Here is a 16,831-nt window from a genome sequence, read left to right as displayed (position 1 = left end):
GAAGTTATAACGGGATAAGGGTATTTTTGTCCAAAAAATTGTATAGTACAACTCTAAAAGCACAATGTACAAAATGTTTAGCATTAAAAACATGGACATAAATGAGGGGTATAACTTTGATTGAGACTTATTGTATTTTTAGATATTAGGGACGAAATTTGCAACGTTAGTATAACTTATGGACGAAAAAGTAAACACAAAATGTTAATAAGGATGACATTTATTGATTATTTGTCGTCATGTAAGAGATTTGTAATTTGTTGTTGACTTGTAATTATTACGGGTAGAGTATGAAAATATGTTGATTGACATGTTGAATACTGATTTTTGATTGAGGAATGTTGGACATTCAGTATGGCTGATGCCAGTGACTAATTAATAAACAATTATAAATTATTTGTTACAAATAGAATCATAGAACAAAAATTTGTCTTAGATATTTTTTTTACAGTACTAATTGGCAGTTCATTTAGCACATAAAATTAATTTTCTTTTTATAAAGCTAGCCAGGATAATCTAACAAATACGTGATTGCAACATTTAATATTGAATTATGCATTTCACTTGGTAAGTTACAGGTGACTGGCAACTAACCCATCTTTAAATATCTTTTCCTATTTTATATTTTAGTATTTCAATTGAATAAGAATATTACTTAATTATTCTTACATTTACATACCAAGATTTATAAGTAGCTTGGTAGTACGTACAGAACTACATTTATTATCTAGGAGATTAAGGATATGAACACTATTGAAAATTATGAAATTTTTGACCACTTGAAAGTGATCTTAAATCAAGTTGATATAAAAAAGTGATCGGAAATAGCAATAAAGGTTTTTCCAGATACCAAAAGTGGTCGGAACAATACTTTCGACTTGATTTAATATCACTTTCAGGTGGTCGAAAATTTCATAATTTTCAGTAATGGAATCCCAATTTTTAATTTTTACCATTAAATAATAATAAATCAAATTATTATATGCCACCTCACAAAATAAACGATGTTAAATATTGTGCTTGATTGTTTTAAATTTTAAAGTACATGATTAAATTGAACAAATTTTAAGTACAAAGATTAAATTAAACAAAATACTATACTACAAGGACCTGACAGATACTTTAATTGTTTTAAATTTTCCCATTTCTATTGAGAGATAATTTGTCATTGTTTTCTCCTGGTTAGATATATAGAATGTGTAACTCCTATTTTCTCATGGTGAAATTCCTCTATCATTGTCCGTGATTTTTATCCTATATTATTTAGGAATTTTTCATGTGAAAATTCGTGTCTTCTTCATTGTTATTTTCTCAAATTATCTATTGCAACTTTGATTTTTCCCTTCATAATTTTTTTGCAAATAAATTTATAACATGAGTATATAATAAAGTGTTTGAGATTTTTCTTATACAGGCCCCATTTTAAATCAATGTCATTTGTTATTTACATCTTTTCATGACTCTATTTGTTGTTTTATTCCTCGTTCAACAAATCAGATGACTCATTCCCTAGCTAGGAGCTCTGGCTCTCAGTCTGTTCATTTCATGTTACTTGGAAGTCTTCTCCTCGGATTGTCTCTTGCAGTTTTTGAGTTAATTCAATGTAGTTTTCCTTTTAAAAAAATGTGGTAGAAAATACATTATTTATAAATAAGTTATGAGTTGCATGTCACGTTATGATTGACAGTAAACAATATAACATGCACGTCACGTTAGTAAAACTAATAGTCATTTAGGGATCTTTGGACAAAAAAAATAGTCATTTAGGGATCTCATATATAGTGCTTTAACCTTTACATAACACATTGCCACTAGCTAGTAATAGCATGAAATAATTGTGGGAGGAAATACACGAATAAAATAATAATAATCTTATGAAAAAGATTATTAATTTCCTGGAAAAAAATTGGGAAATAAAGCACAAGGACGAAAGGGAACTTTTGGTTAGGTTGTAAGTACGAGTCGAGTTGCACTCTCTGCTTAAAATCTTATTTGCTGTCTACCAAAGGTGTTAGGAGCATTGCAACCTAGGTTTCCTGCTAGGATAAAACGTACTGCGATTCTATGTTTTGAGCACTCAAACTTAGAACCCGACGAACTAGAGCGTGGGAAGAATACAGGAGGTAGATGAGAAGGAAGAGCAGAGTTTTGTGAGGAAGAAGGCTAATTTTTGTTGTGTCTAAAATCATCTGCTCAACCAAAGATATATAGGAGAAGAGGAATTAATAGCATTAAACAATGACATTAAAACTGATAATAAATCAGTCATTGTAACCTTTGTAACAGCTGACCGTTACCTAAGAATTAATTCTGTAATTTAAAATTAATTCCGGAACTGATGAATTAAAACCCAAAACGGTAGCTACCCGAATGGTAGTTACGAGATGAGACGTTGCGAGTGGTTAACCATTCGGTCGAACCCGAGTTGATCGAATGGTAGCAGACTAGCAGCCCACTACCACAACCGAGCCGAGTGGCTCTGTGTTGGAAAAAAACATATGAAAATTTAGCCCCTCAAGTCGAGCCTTCTCAGGCTTGATTTGCACGCTATGCACACAAAAGAGAGCCTCTATGCTATACAATTCAATAAAACTTAGAAGGGCTCTTGTATAAATAGTGGTGCAAACCCACTTCCCAAACTAGTGTGAGACAAAGACTACTTTAAAGCCTTCCCCCTTCATTTTTCAAACTCAAATGGGTCTACTTTGAGAGTCAATTTCTCATTCATCTATTATCCGTTTTGAGCGTACAATATATCAATCTCTTCGTCTCACTACGAAGAACCCAAATCCACTTTGACCCGACCCAAATCAGAAGTGGACCCCACTAATATTTGTACCATAAAATAGCCACTTAAATGTCATTTTATGCTATTTTTCCAACAATAATTTATTGAGAAAATGAAAATTAAAGACAAATTAATAAGATGGGTTTTTTCAAACTCCTTAGATTTGCAATTGGTGTGATTCTCTTCCAATCCATTCATGTCAACTCTTTGGTTCTTTCCCACTATGTTGTTCTTGTTCAATGTCAGCAGGTTCTTTAGTAGAATAGGGAAGTAAACCTTTCTTCCTCAACGTCTCTATTGCTCCTTTGTACATGTCCTCAAGTGTGTACTTGAATTGAAACCCCATCTCTTGCAACTTCTTGGATGAAAATGACACTATTGGCAACTCCTTCTCAATGCCCTTAAACCTGTCAAAATGCCCAAAAAATAGGGATGTCAATCAGTCCATTTGGTGTCGGACTAGCCCTATTAGATTCTTGGACTTATAAGTTATAAGCTTGAGCTAATGAATTTTTTTGTTGGGTTGTGGAGCTTATCAGGCAGGCTAGGCGGGCTCAACTAAAACTTTGCTGGGAGTTTATCGACCTGATTTTTTATTGACTCAAAATTTTGTAGGCCTAACTCTAAAAATTTTCGGTGTTAACTCACTATTGGAAATTATGAAATTTCTTACACCTGAAAATGATCTTAAATCAAGTCCAAAGCAAAAAGTGGTCGGAAATAGCAACAAAGGTTTTTCCGGAAACCAAAAATGGTCGGAACAAGGCTTTAGTGAGTTAACACCGATTTAAGATTACTTTCAGGTGGTCGGAAATTCCATAATTTTCAGCAATGGCTAAAATAATTGACATCCAACTAAAAAATTGTTTACTTATATTATAAGCTATGGGTTTGAGTGTTGGTTGGGTAGAATTATGTTTTATGTGTAGCTTACTCAGAAGGGACGTAGTATTCAGGCCAGTTGTGTCTGATCATCTTTGCCACATCGTGAATGGTGGCATGGTGGGAAGAACAGATGAATCTTCCTCCTGCTTTGGGATGCTGGTACAAGAATATCTGAGCCTCGCACAGATCATCCAGATGCACAAATTTGCCTTGCTTTATGATGTTGTGGTGAAGTCCGTTCCCTACTGGGTCTGTTTTATTTGCAGGAAAAGTTAAGAACAAAAACCAGACAAAACAAAATTAAATAACATATTGAATTCTGCAGAAAGATGAGAATAAGTTGATATATAGAATACCCATTATTGGTGAGAGTGCAGTGACAAGGCTGAGTGGGAATGTTGGTATGAGGAATGGGCCAATGACTAGTGGTGGTATGATGCTGATGAACTCAATCTGCTTTTCTTTGGCTGCTTTCCATGCTTCCTTCTCCGCCAGTGTCTTGGATGCAAAATACATCTGCAGAGGAACAACATATATGCAACAATTCTCATTCAAAGCCTCCCGTCTGGGTAGCTCAGTTGGTTCTCATGTGTTAGATTGTGAATAAGAACACAGAACTGAGTTCTGACAACTACCGCCTGGATATAGCTCAGTTGGTTCTTATGTGTTAGATTGTGGATAAACTAACAGCTATATATAATGTGGGAGTTGCACCCTTCAGACACCCGTCTGACCTAATGAGTTGATGAGTCACAATGATTATTTACCCCTCCCCTATCATGTAGGGCTCTGGGAGTGAGAGAATTTCGTCTACTAACTACAAAATTACAAGTTCAAATTCCTAACAGGTCTAATGGTTTTATGGTTTGAACTAATCAGATTTAAGCAACCTGAATTAATTTACCTACTTTTGATCTTTTGCCAGCTAGGATCAGGAGACGGGTTTACTAAATTTAAAAAATAAATAAATAAATAAATAGAAGAGCAAAAAAACTAACCCATCCTCCCATTTTATTGGCGTATATGAAATCCAGGTCGCTCCAGCTGCTCTCATCGTACTCCAGTTGTTGGGTTTCCTTAATGTGGACAGCTGCAGTAGAGGAAGTGAAAACCAGCTTCTTCACGGTTTTGGCTTTCGCACAAGAGTTTATGATGCTCAGGATCCCCTTAACTGCTGGTTTTATTACTTCATTCTACCATATATATATACATACATATTATTAACTCCAATTAACAAAAAAAAAAAAAAAAGACAATATTTATATACTATTTGGCTATTTGCATGCATGCATGGGATGATGGCAATGGACTTCAATTCATTAATTACCTCAGGGTCCTTGGAGGCGAAATTCACAGCAGCGGCGACATGAAACACCCCTTCACACCCTGCAATGGCTTCATCAAAACTTCCTTCTTCCTCCAACACCCCCTTCCACACTTTCAACTTCCCCTCGGCTTTCGGCAGTTCTAGCAGGTGTTTCACCTTTTGTGCGTTCCCTACATGTCAGTATCAAATGCTTACCACTATGCTAAAAGCTATAACTAATAACATAGACATAACTTTATTAGTTTTGATGCTAGCAGGAGGCTGGACTCGACTCTTTTGAGCCGTCCCCAACAACTCCTGCCCAGCACCCGTCAACCTCAATTGCATAGCTACAGATTTTCAGAACCAAATCCTTACCACTACGTCAAAAGTTATAGTCAATAAAAGCTGTGTAACTTTTTCTTTTTATACTTGTCTAATATATAGTCAATAATAACTAGTAGCTTAGCTAGAATATTTTATAAATGTACCAGGATCTCGAACAGTGGCGTGGACAATGTAGCCTCGTTGGAGGAGCTTCATGACGAGCCAAGAGCCGACAAATCCAGCAGCTCCGGTGACGCAAACGGTCGGTGCCGGAGAAGCAGGAGTATGATTACCGCCCACCATTTTTAGGCACGTGAAAAAGACAAATTAAAGGGAAGAAATTTTTATAAGGTGATTAATGTTTTGAGGTGAAAGTGTATAGTAGGAGCACGTCTATCTTTATAGAATGTTGCTCAGGACGGGGCTGGTTCCACTGTTTGTTAACCTGGGAGGATACACACGTGCTCAACCTCCGGTTAGGTGAGCCAAGCAACAAATTTGAGTATTCAGCCTAAAGCAATATATTTAATCCATATATATACCATAGATCATGTGTATGTATTTTATGTTGTGAAATTTTGTGTCTTGTGTTATGAAATTTTGTACCTTAAAGAGTATGAATTATGTATCTGAAACAAATTAGTAATTGTGTTCTATGTTATGAATTTTTGTGTCTTTATGCTGTGCAAAACTATGCCTATGAACACAAATTTTGTACTTAAATCAGACTTGTGTCTTGTGTTATGAAAATATGTACCTTAGAAGTATGAATTTTATACCTCGTCATTGGTGCATGTGTATGCGTTTTATGTAATGAGTTTTTGTGTCTTTTGTTATGAAATTTTGTACCTTTTTAAGAGTATGAATTCTGTGCTCGACATAAATTAGTAGTTGTGTATGTCTTAATGTTATAAATTTATGTGTCTTGTGTTGTGAAATTCGATGCATACGAGTACAAATTTTGTATTTAAATCAAATTTTAAATTAAATAAGAAAATATATAACATGTGTATATGTCTTATGGGTTGATGACCAAGCTTAAGTTAATAGATGTTTGACATACGCCCTCTATGCAGACTGATTATTTTTTAATTGGATCCAAACAATACGTGGATCATAGTCAATTCAAATCCATGGCGTTTGACATTAAGTTGGCTGAACACACATAGTTGAATTGCACAATTACTTTATATATTATATATATGCTCAACAGTTTAATTGGTCAACGCCACAGGTTGCTTCCACAGACTACATGTGGCGTCATACAAATTTTTGTGTTAATTTTATAGTGATTTATTATCTTGCTTGTTCAATTTTACCACATCTATCTTTGACAAATGCACCTTTAAACAAGCTACTAATATCGTGTAATAAATTAGTGAGAAAATGATAATGAAAGACAAACTGGAAAGAATTTTTAAATACTAATTCAAGAATACTCAAACTCCTTGAATTTGCATTATTATATATTCGTCCACCATTTCTAACCACCTTAAAGATTATATGATAATTTACATTTGTCCTGTTTGGTAAAATGGTTGTTAGCTAATAGTTGTTAGCTGTTAGCTGATTGTGTTAATTAGAAGGTATAAATAGTTGATAACATTAGCTGATTGTAAAAAAAGTGTTTGGTAAATTAGCTGTTAACGGATAGTTGTTTGGTATAATTTCTTTTCTCAAAAAGTTAATTAAAAAAGTTGTTTGGAGTAGCTTTTTGAATTTTAGCCTTTTGGAGTTGCAAAAAGCTAATTAATCAAACATTTATATTGATATTTTAACTAAATCAAGTAATTAATAGTGGTCAAATAAGCCAAAATTGACTTAATCAATTTTTTACCAAACTATATATTACATGTGTAGCTTACTCGTTCTTAAAGGCAATACTTACAAGAAAATATTTCTCAGTCAATAGTCTTCTGTTTTTAATGTGGGACAACAAATCTAAGGCTTCTTTCACTCCTTCCCATCTCTATATTTTTTATTCAAATGTGTCTACTTAAAAAATTATTTTTTCATTCAGATATTATTCATTTTGAGTTATAGTATCTCAATTTCTTCGTTTCACTTCGAAGAATCCTGAACCTACTTTGATCGGACTCAAACTTGTAGTGAACTCTACATATATTTATATCACAAAATAACCACTTAAAATGTCTTTTTGTTAAAAATTTATAACGAAGACAACAAAAATGCACATGGTAATCATCTAAAACGGAGAGAGGTGGCCAATCTAAAAAAAATAAAAAATAAAATAAAAAAATATAGGTAGAACCCATTGGTTTGCGGAAAATATTTAAGGAGAAATAGTCACCAAAATTAAATGATCAACAAACACAAGTAACAAATCAAGTCAAATATGCACATAGTCACATAGAAACCAAAGAATAATCGAATAAGAAACGGAATAATCATTAGAACTGCAAAGATTGATCATGAGAACTACGAAGAACGTTCACAATGTTCGAGAGATCTCAAAATTAAAAGTGGTTATCGATATATATATATATATATATATATATATATATATATATATATATATATATATATATATATATATATATATATAAAAGGCCCTTACGCATTCAAAAACACAAAAAATGTTAAAAATAAAAGTTAATTTAAACGGATGACCCTTGTTTTCTGTGACAATTCTAAATTTAGTCGTCTCAAAGTATTGATTTTACTATTTAACTATGAATAAAAATGTTTCCATCTATCTATTTTAGTTATGGCTATTATCGTTGTTAGACTTGTTTGTATTTACATATATATTACATGTGATGTGTGACTAATTTATGTCTGACATTTGGTTGGTACTTCAATAACCAATATTTCCACTTGCATTTTACTTTTATTTTTTGCTCTATATTTTAATTTCGCTTACTCATAATACGTTTCTTAGTTTCTAACCTCCGTTGAAGCGTGTACGTGTACTAATTTTAATAAGTCATACAAAGGTTAATCAAACTAAAGAGAAATGACCTTCAAAAAAAAAAAACTAAAGAGAAATGGACGAAATTAAATCAATCAAACTAAGTGGCTGAATAAAATCACAATGCTAATTAAATTTATACAAAGGTTATAAATTTGACTTTTTAAGAATAGTTTATTAATCTTTTTAATTTGAATTGATCACAACTAGATTGATTTATCTTATTGTGATCCTTTACTAAATAAAATCACAATGCTAATTTTATTCAGTCCACAATTTTTTATTTTTTTTAGGAATAAGGGTCAAATAGGCCATCAAACTGCACACGATAATGCAATTAGGCCACTGAACCTAAAAAATCAACAATTAGGTCCATAAACTAATCAATTCCAAACAATTCCCCCAATTTGAAGGTTTCAACCAGGTCATCTCTCAAATTAATTATTTTTAAAAAAATAAATTTTAAAAATTAATTATTTTTAAATTAAATAATTAAAAAAAAAACTGGACTCCGGTCGGAACAAGTTTTTTTTTTTAATAATTAATTTGGAAGGATGACTTGTTGACCTGTTGGAAACCTTCAAATTAGAATAATTGTTTGAAATTGGTTAGTTTAGGGACCCTTGATTTTTTAAGTTCAGTTGCCTAATTGAATTATCTTGTGTAGTTCGATGGTCTATTTCACCCTTATTATTATTTTTTTTTTAATATCCTAAAATGAGTGACAAAATGAATGAAGTATAATTCTTACGGAGTATATCTATATGTATACGACACAACATCCATCATCAGCATTAGCTAACCTCTATCACCACCTTTGATCATCTAAGCGGCTGCCGGCCAAGCGATCGACGGCGGGGCGTACGTTGTCTTGATGAAATGGTCAATCAAGAAAGTTTCAACTCCAAAAAGAAAGATTCCCAAAGCACCGCCACCAAACCGTGTATATAAAATTGTAAAACTTGCCAATCTCTTCCCATTTCCATCCTCATTGATTCTAATAATTAGCTGTTGAAGAAACCCAGATTCTGCGTTACCATGTTTAAATCTCTCACTAAACGCAAAAGCCCATACAGCTATAAGCAATTAGCCGACGATGTTGCTGTGGTCGCCGTCGATCATGACGGCGGCGAGCCCAAGTTGAGCAGAACAAGAAGCTGGCCGCCGCCTGCTGCGGCGGCTAAAGGCGGCTCTTCAGCCAAGAAGAAAGTGATGACGACATCAGAGTTGCATAATTTTCCGGCGAAATCACAGGCGAAACAGATGAGGAAAGTCAGCAAGATTCTACCCATTTTCAGCGTTTTCGACTCCCGGAAGAAGAAGAAGGCGACGGCCCGGCCGGAGTTCTCAAGGTACCTTGAGTATGTTAGGGAAGGTGGGTTTGAAGGTGTGTTGGACATGGGCACCACTATGACAACGGTCTCTGCTACTTCTCATGTCTGAAATATATATGAAGTGTCTTTTGTTTTAATTTAATGTATTTTCCTGTAATTATTATTGATTCTTCTTATTAAAAAAGCTTTTTTATTTTCATTATTCCAAAAGGCTGAACCCCAACCCTAAGGCCCCCCACACCCCGGCCCGACAGAGTATTTGGGAGGATGTAAATATTTGGTGACTCAACCGAACCCCACACCCCGGCCCGACAGAGTATTTGGGAGGATGTAAATATTTGGTGACTCAACCGAACATGAACCATAGAGGCTAGACCGGTGCTAACTGGGCACAAGGAGCCCCCCTCACTTTGAGAGGTTGCTCCCACACTGCCGCTGGTAAGACTCGATCCCTGGTCATTATTCCAAAATTTCACCTCTATGACCAGTTAAAAAGTTTCAGCTTTTTTATTTTCATGAATTTATTGTGTGTTGTGGAAATTTTTCATGCACTTGATCATCTGAGTTGTGCATGGACGAGTTCTTGCTTAGAATATCATAATTATTGCTCCGGCGGCCGGCGCTTGTAGTTCTTTTGTCCCGGAGGAGGACGGCGGCTGGTTCTTGAAAGACCATAGTGCTCAAGAAATTAACATAGAAAGACCATATTGGTTTTGTGATTAAACAAAATAAAGTGAATTAAAAGTTTGTGAGATTTGGTCAGAAATTTAGTATAACTGGTAAAAATTAAATAGTTAAGCTACTAAATTGATAATTTTAAAAGTTGCAGGCTGCAATTAACAATACTATAATAGTTATATGACCAAAATTAAAATTTTTTCATAATTACATTTTTGAATAATATATTAACTGAATGCACACAATTTATTAATTATATACGCATAATAGATTAACTATAGACACATGATATTTTAACAGACACGTAATATGTAGTTAACCTATTATATGTTTGTAGTAAACAAATATGTTAACTGCATACATATATGGAGTAATTTAATAACTAAATGCACATAATATGTTAACTACATAGATATAATTTGAAAGTCATTTTAGACTAATGTCCACAATGCAAGGTGAATCCTGGTTCATTGTATAATTTGCTCAAATTATGTTTTTACAAATAAATTGAAGACACGTAATATGTTAATTGTATATACACAAAATTTATTAACTAAACGTAGGTAATATGTTAACTTCAAACACAACTTGAATATTGTTTTGAACTAGGATCCACAATACAAGGTACAAAATTTGTGATCGTTATGCTGTGCATCCGTATGCACCATGCATGGTGCATACGGATGCAAAAACGACGTCGTTTTATTAAAAACGCGCATCCCACTTTAAAAAAAAAATCAATTTCGATTCCCCTCAACAGCATTATGTGTTCATAGATTATGGAATTTTAGTTCATAGATTCTGAAATTTTAGTTCATAGATTCTGGAATTTTAGTTCATCGATTCTGAAATTTTAGTTCATTCATTCTGGAATTTTAGTTCATAGATTCTGGAATTTTAATTCATTGATTCTGTATATATAGTTCAAATTATGCACAATATAATGTTGTTGCTGGAAATCAAAATTGGTTTCTTTTTAAATGAGACGCGCATTTTTAATTAAACAACGTCGTTTTTACATCCGTATGCACCATGCATGGTGTATACAGATGCACAGCATAATTTATCCAAAATTTGAATGTCGATCAAATTAGAGGTTCCACTCAGCAACAACTGGGTTACAGTCCAAGCCCAATATAGGTTCCGCCCTCTAATGGGCCATTGTTCCAAGACACATAATATGGGTTACAACTTTTTTTTTTTTGAAGACATATGGGTTACAACCTAAGCTCAAAAGAAATAGGCAATTTATATCCTACACCACGGCATACATTGCACTATGCGCCTAGATGCAAAACGACGTCGTTTTAATTATTTTTTTTTTTTGAAATTTCCCGCCCCAGTGAATGGCAGTAGGCTTTTCTTTAAAAAAAACCCGTTGTTCAAGAATGTACATAATGTTATACTTGAATACACATAATGTTATACATGAATACACATAATGTTATAACAAAATATACATACTCTTTTTAAAAGATAATACACATAATCTAACATAATACATAATAAACATAAACTTTTAACATAATACACATCAACTCTTAACATAATACACACAAATTTTCTGATTCGGATGTACATAATTGTATAAAAACAATGTACATAATTGTATAAAAAATACACATAATTGTATGAACCAATACACATAACGTTGTGAACGAATACACATAATCTCAGCAACTTCCTACCGCGCCTCCCAACACGACCCCAAAACGACGTCGTTTTGGGAGGCGCGCGGCGCACAGTGCTATGTGCGCCGTGGTGTAGGATATAACGATTGAAAGAAATACTCCTAGATGTTATCAATCGTTATGCGTTGGACCCGTGTCCAGCAAGCATGCTGGACACGAGTAACAGTGCTGTTAGGCACTATTATCTCCATCTTTTTTTTTTTTTTTTTTTAAAAAAAAAAATTTCAGACCGCTTTGTTATAGGAGTACATGTTCATAATTTTATTACTATATTATTAATAATTGTACATTCATAATTCCATAACTGTACGTTCATAACTCTATAACTGTACATTCATAACTCCATAACTGTACATTCATAACTCTATAATTGTACATTCATAATTTTCGAAGCTCTATGTTCACAATTTTAGAGCTCTATGTTCATAATTGTAAGTTCATAATGTTAGAGCTCTTTGTTCATAATTCGATCAATAACTGTACATTCATAATTCAATAACTGTAGATTCATAATCTCATAACTGTAGATTCATAACTCCATAACTGTAGATTCATAACTCCATAACTGTACATTCATAATCTTCGAAGCTCTATATTCACAATTTTAAAGCTCCATGGTCATAATTTTATCACTATATATGTTCATAATGTTAGAGCTCTGTGTTCATAATTTCATAATTGCATAACTGTATATTCATAACGGCATAACTGTACATTCATAACGGCATAACTGTACATTCATAATCCAAAAAAAAATAACGTCGTTAACGGCAAAACGCGCGTGATTTTTTTTTTTTTTTAACTAAATGACGCGTTTTTTTAAAAAAAAACGACGTCGTTTTGGACCCGCGTCCACAATTCACTGTGGACACGGGTCTAGGGCATAATTTGCCAGATGTTATACAGTGGACCATAGTCAACACATTGTCGTGTGTTTGTATGGACCATGATCGATAAATGAAATTATAGTATAATTATAATGGTACTTTAGTGTTACTATAATAAAATTAGTGGGTTGAAAATGAAACTAAAAAATATAACACATTATTGTTAAATGAAACCGTAGTATGCTTTAAATGATACTTTAGTATTGCTATAATGAAATTAGCGTACGTGGAAAATGAAACTAAAATTTAAAGTCATATAATAACATATATTATCAAATAACTTGAAGTACAATTAAAATAATACTTCAATATTACTATAATTAAACTAGTGTGTGGAAAATGAAATAAAGAAAAATAGAGCTCAAGCAATAATGTATATCATCAAATGAAACTATAGTAAAATTAAAATGATACTTTAATATTACTATAATAAAACTAGTGTGGAAGGAAAATGAAAACTAAGAAAACATAATAATTTGTCAAATGAAACTGAAGTGTAATTAAAATGATATTACTGCATGATCCATGTTGCTACTGGACTATGGTCCTCAGTCAAATGTGCCCACGAGAAGGTTCCAGTAAATGGGCCGGTTCTCCAAAAGACGTGGAAAGAAAACCGACACGAGATACATACAGCAGGAGAGAGGGAAGAATATGGAGACACGAAGATCGAATCATCGAATTAATAAATACGAACAGAAAATTGTGCGAGGTGATTGCATCGACGAGAACCGGAGAAATTCTGGGGAGGAAAAGCAACAGCGCACGCCACCGTCTTCGTCGTCGTCTTCTCCAGAAAGTTAGGGCCAGAGGCGTAGATAGAGAGAGAAGGGGAGAGACAGAAACAGAAGCTATGATGGATGTTACGCAACCTTCTCCGTGCTGAATATCTTCGACGATGTATATGTGTAAATCTCGATTCGTCTCCCATCTCTCCTCTTAATGTTTTCTTCCGCCTCTTCGTCTTCATTATCAGGTCAGATTACTTTTCATCTCTCGCGCGCGCTTTGTTCTGTTATGTATGAACTTATCTGTCTGTTTGTGTTTTCTATTTGAGATTAGAATTTTTAACTTGGAGGATATTCTTTTAATTGGTTGTTGAATTGGAATTAATTTGTCAGTGCTGAAGCGAATAGGATTCACGGCATTGTTTAATCATCGGTTTTTATATTTTTGAGGTTTTGATTCAAGTTACTGAGCTGATTTGATCATCGTGTTTTTAAACTGATAATTTGATTTGAGAGTGTTCTTAAATCTGATTGAGACTCGGTACATCTAGAACACATGTTGGTAGCAATGTAGCATAAAATGTCTTTTATGGAAATTAAGGATATAAGGTTATCAAATTTAAATGGAACTCGTTCATTTACTTTGCAATATGCTGTTTGTTTTCATTTACAGTAATTAGGACTTTAGGAGCATAATTCGTTCTTTCTGCTTGAGCAGATTGTGTGATGTGGTAAATCCATGTCGACGTTTACAGCAATAGCTTTGGATAGCCTGTTAGAACCTGGGCATTCGAAGTCCATGGTGACAGCTCGAAATGTTCCTGACCCAAGGATAGATAAGAGAAGCAGTGCTCCAAATTCAAGGTACAATGATTGGAGACGAAGTGCTTCTAGTTCTAAGCTGGATAGCGAAAGTAGTGCTCCCACTATAAGGCTTGACCGGAGGAACAGTAACCCAGCAATACCAATAGATAGACAGCACCACCGGACTGGCATATCTCCTGCACTCTATGCTACTCCACAGTCAACTCCACTTCCAGATTCTCATTCTTCATACCCTCCATCACCTTACATCATTAATCACAAGCGTCGTGGCCCACGGCTTCTGAAATGTATGTCCCATGATGATGTTGCCATTCACCAATGTGCTACCGATGGAAAAGAAGTTGAGACTGCCATAGATGCAGAAAAGCATGCTGTAACTGCACATGAGGATGATGGTTTGATTCCTAAAGAAGACAATTCTGTGAAGGATTATAATCTCTCAGTCACTGCTGATAAGCCTGGTAAAGAGGATCCTATGAGTGACGCAAGTGCTGAAGAGAACAGTGTTCTCAATTTGGATTGTAGCTCAGCTGCAGAAAACGGTATACGGACTTCTATGGCTTTTGATTTACAGCGAAATACTGAGGATGGCAATTTCTTTGATCCCCAAGATTCAATGAGCATCAAAAGTAATGCTGACTCTAAGAATAATGGTGGACTACAACATTCTTTTAGTTCTAGCATACATATTGCAGAGTTCTATGATGCCTGTGAAGGTACTTCAATTCCTTTTTTTCCGTTACTGATAATGTAGAATCTTTTTTGGACTGAAAGTTTAAGGTGTCCACTTCTAAACATGTTTAATATATGCTGTCTGCATTTTTAAGTGACTTTATAAATTGATAATGAACAGGAAGAAATGTTGAATTCACTCTGAGACACCTTAGTTATCGACTTCAGTTCATCATTATTTCTTTTCATACAACTGTATAATCAATACTCAATTGCCTTATTTTCATCCTTCTCTTCAGAAATTACCTCTGACAATGAACTGCAACCAGTTACTCGTGATTTTGAGGCTGAGTTAAGTGAAATAAAACTGAGCTTATTGGAGGAGATAGAAAAGCAAAAACAGGCAGAGGAAGCTCTTAATCTCATGCGAATGCAGTGGCAGAGGATTCGTGAACAACTACTTCCTATAGGATTGACTCTCCCTGCTGCTCCTGTCACTGTAGAAGAGGATCGACACCTTGATGATGCTGTAAAAAATATGATCGAACAACTATATGTTGTTCGGTTTGTGTCAAATTCCATTGGGAGGGGAATGGCAAAAGCTGAGGCTGAAGAAGAGATGGAGGGTCAAATTGAGCTTAAGAACTTTGAGATCGCTCGATTGTGGGACAAATTGCACTATTATGAAGCAGTGAATCGGGAGATGTCCCAGAGGAATCAGGAAGCTGTAGGTAAGTTTTTGTGCCATATTTCTTTATTTTTTTACTAGTATCCAAAGAATGTCCTTATCTGCTGTTTTTGGAGTAGCAGTATAATTGCTTTGGGAATAAGGTTGTCTAGGTTGATGCATTCCATTTAGTACAAGAGCAGTGGTTTTAAACATTAACTTCAAGTGAAGTTTCCTCATTTTTGTGTTTACATCTCTACAAGAAGCTTCTTCATTTCGTTTTTACATCCATCTATGCAGACACAGCACGGCGTCTTAGGCAAAGAAGGAAGAGAATGGTAAGGTGGATATGGGGTTCAGTTGCTGCTTCCCTAACAATTGGGTCAGCTGTCCTGGCATGGTCTTATATTTCAGCAGGGAGAGGATCATCCTACTCAGGTCAATCTGAGACTTCTGATAGTGGCTCTGTTAAACAGAGCAATTAGCCTCAACTCAGTAATAGGTTACAGCATTGAACTCACATAGTAAAAAATAAAAGTAAAATAATACAGGAGGTCAAATCTACTGCTTTGTGAATACTTAATCCTTTTCCTTTCTCACATATCTTTTACAGGATGTATAGCTCCTAAGCAATAAAAATTTAGGATTCAAAGTTGGACTTGTATAGCCACATGGCATGGTTCATATATTAACTTGCCAAAAGAAAATGGTTGATATGTTCTTTGTTGGTGCTAATGTGAATGCTACAATCCTAACATTAATTGTGGGTTGAACGATACAAGTAACGAATTGGTATTGAATTGAATAATTGTGATGAATAAGCTCTTGGTAATTGGGGGAGTTGCTCTGAGCTTGGTCGGTTACCTTTGTATTGTCCTTAGTTGAGTTATTGATTAATTCTCAAACTTTAAGAGTTGAGACTATTATCTTTGAATGTTTTTATTTTTGGGTTTTTATCTAAAAAAAATTATAATGAGGAGGATGGATGTGGTGAGGATGAAATCTTTGCTCACACAAACAAGGTGGAGGAGATATCTTCTTCCAATATATGCTAATCAGAGGTAGGACATGCGAATCAGATTTGGTAGTTCGTCGGCTCAGCTGCGGAAGT

General features: G+C 34.4%; 3 protein-coding genes across 4 annotated transcripts; 2 read left to right on the top strand and 1 right to left on the bottom strand.

Annotated features, from left to right (window-relative positions):
• Positions 1-2,657: 2,657 nt before the first annotated feature.
• On the bottom strand, positions 2,658-5,674 carry LOC109177611 (dihydroflavonol 4-reductase-like). Its single transcript, XM_019327016.1, has 6 exons — positions 5,471-5,674; positions 5,001-5,170; positions 4,672-4,866; positions 4,030-4,189; positions 3,723-3,924; positions 2,658-3,195 (listed from the first exon to the last, which is right to left on the bottom strand). The coding sequence occupies exons 1-6, from the start codon at positions 5,607-5,609 to the stop codon at positions 2,988-2,990; spliced, it is 1,074 nt and encodes a 357-aa protein (XP_019182561.1). The 5' UTR covers positions 5,610-5,674; the 3' UTR covers positions 2,658-2,987.
• Positions 5,675-9,276: 3,602 nt separating this feature from the next.
• On the top strand, positions 9,277-9,681 carry LOC109177565. The gene has a single exon (XM_019326952.1). It carries the CDS (start codon positions 9,277-9,279, stop codon positions 9,679-9,681), a length of 405 nt encoding a protein of 134 aa, XP_019182497.1.
• Positions 9,682-13,446: 3,765 nt separating this feature from the next.
• On the top strand, positions 13,447-16,441 carry LOC109177609. 2 transcript variants are annotated; one of them, XM_019327014.1, is made up of 5 exons: positions 13,447-13,804; positions 13,950-14,097; positions 14,275-15,097; positions 15,353-15,784; positions 16,021-16,441. In XM_019327014.1, exons 3-5 carry the CDS (start codon positions 14,296-14,298, stop codon positions 16,203-16,205), a joined length of 1,419 nt encoding a protein of 472 aa, XP_019182559.1. In that variant the 5' UTR covers positions 13,447-13,804; positions 13,950-14,097; positions 14,275-14,295; the 3' UTR covers positions 16,206-16,441. The 2 variants fall into 2 exon arrangements, with proteins under 2 accessions (XP_019182559.1, XP_019182557.1); XM_019327012.1 differs by lacking the exon at positions 13,950-14,097 and having other exon boundaries at positions 13,448-13,804.
• Positions 16,442-16,831: the final 390 nt, after the last annotated feature.

The sequence above is a fragment of the Ipomoea nil genome, unplaced genomic scaffold, assembly GCF_001879475.1.
Source record: "Ipomoea nil cultivar Tokyo-kokei standard unplaced genomic scaffold, Asagao_1.1 scaffold0805, whole genome shotgun sequence".
Lineage (NCBI taxonomy): Eukaryota > Viridiplantae > Streptophyta > Magnoliopsida > Solanales > Convolvulaceae > Ipomoea > Ipomoea nil.
The sequence above is the reverse complement of the archived record's forward strand: the minus strand, read 5'-3'. Positions and strand labels throughout refer to the sequence as shown.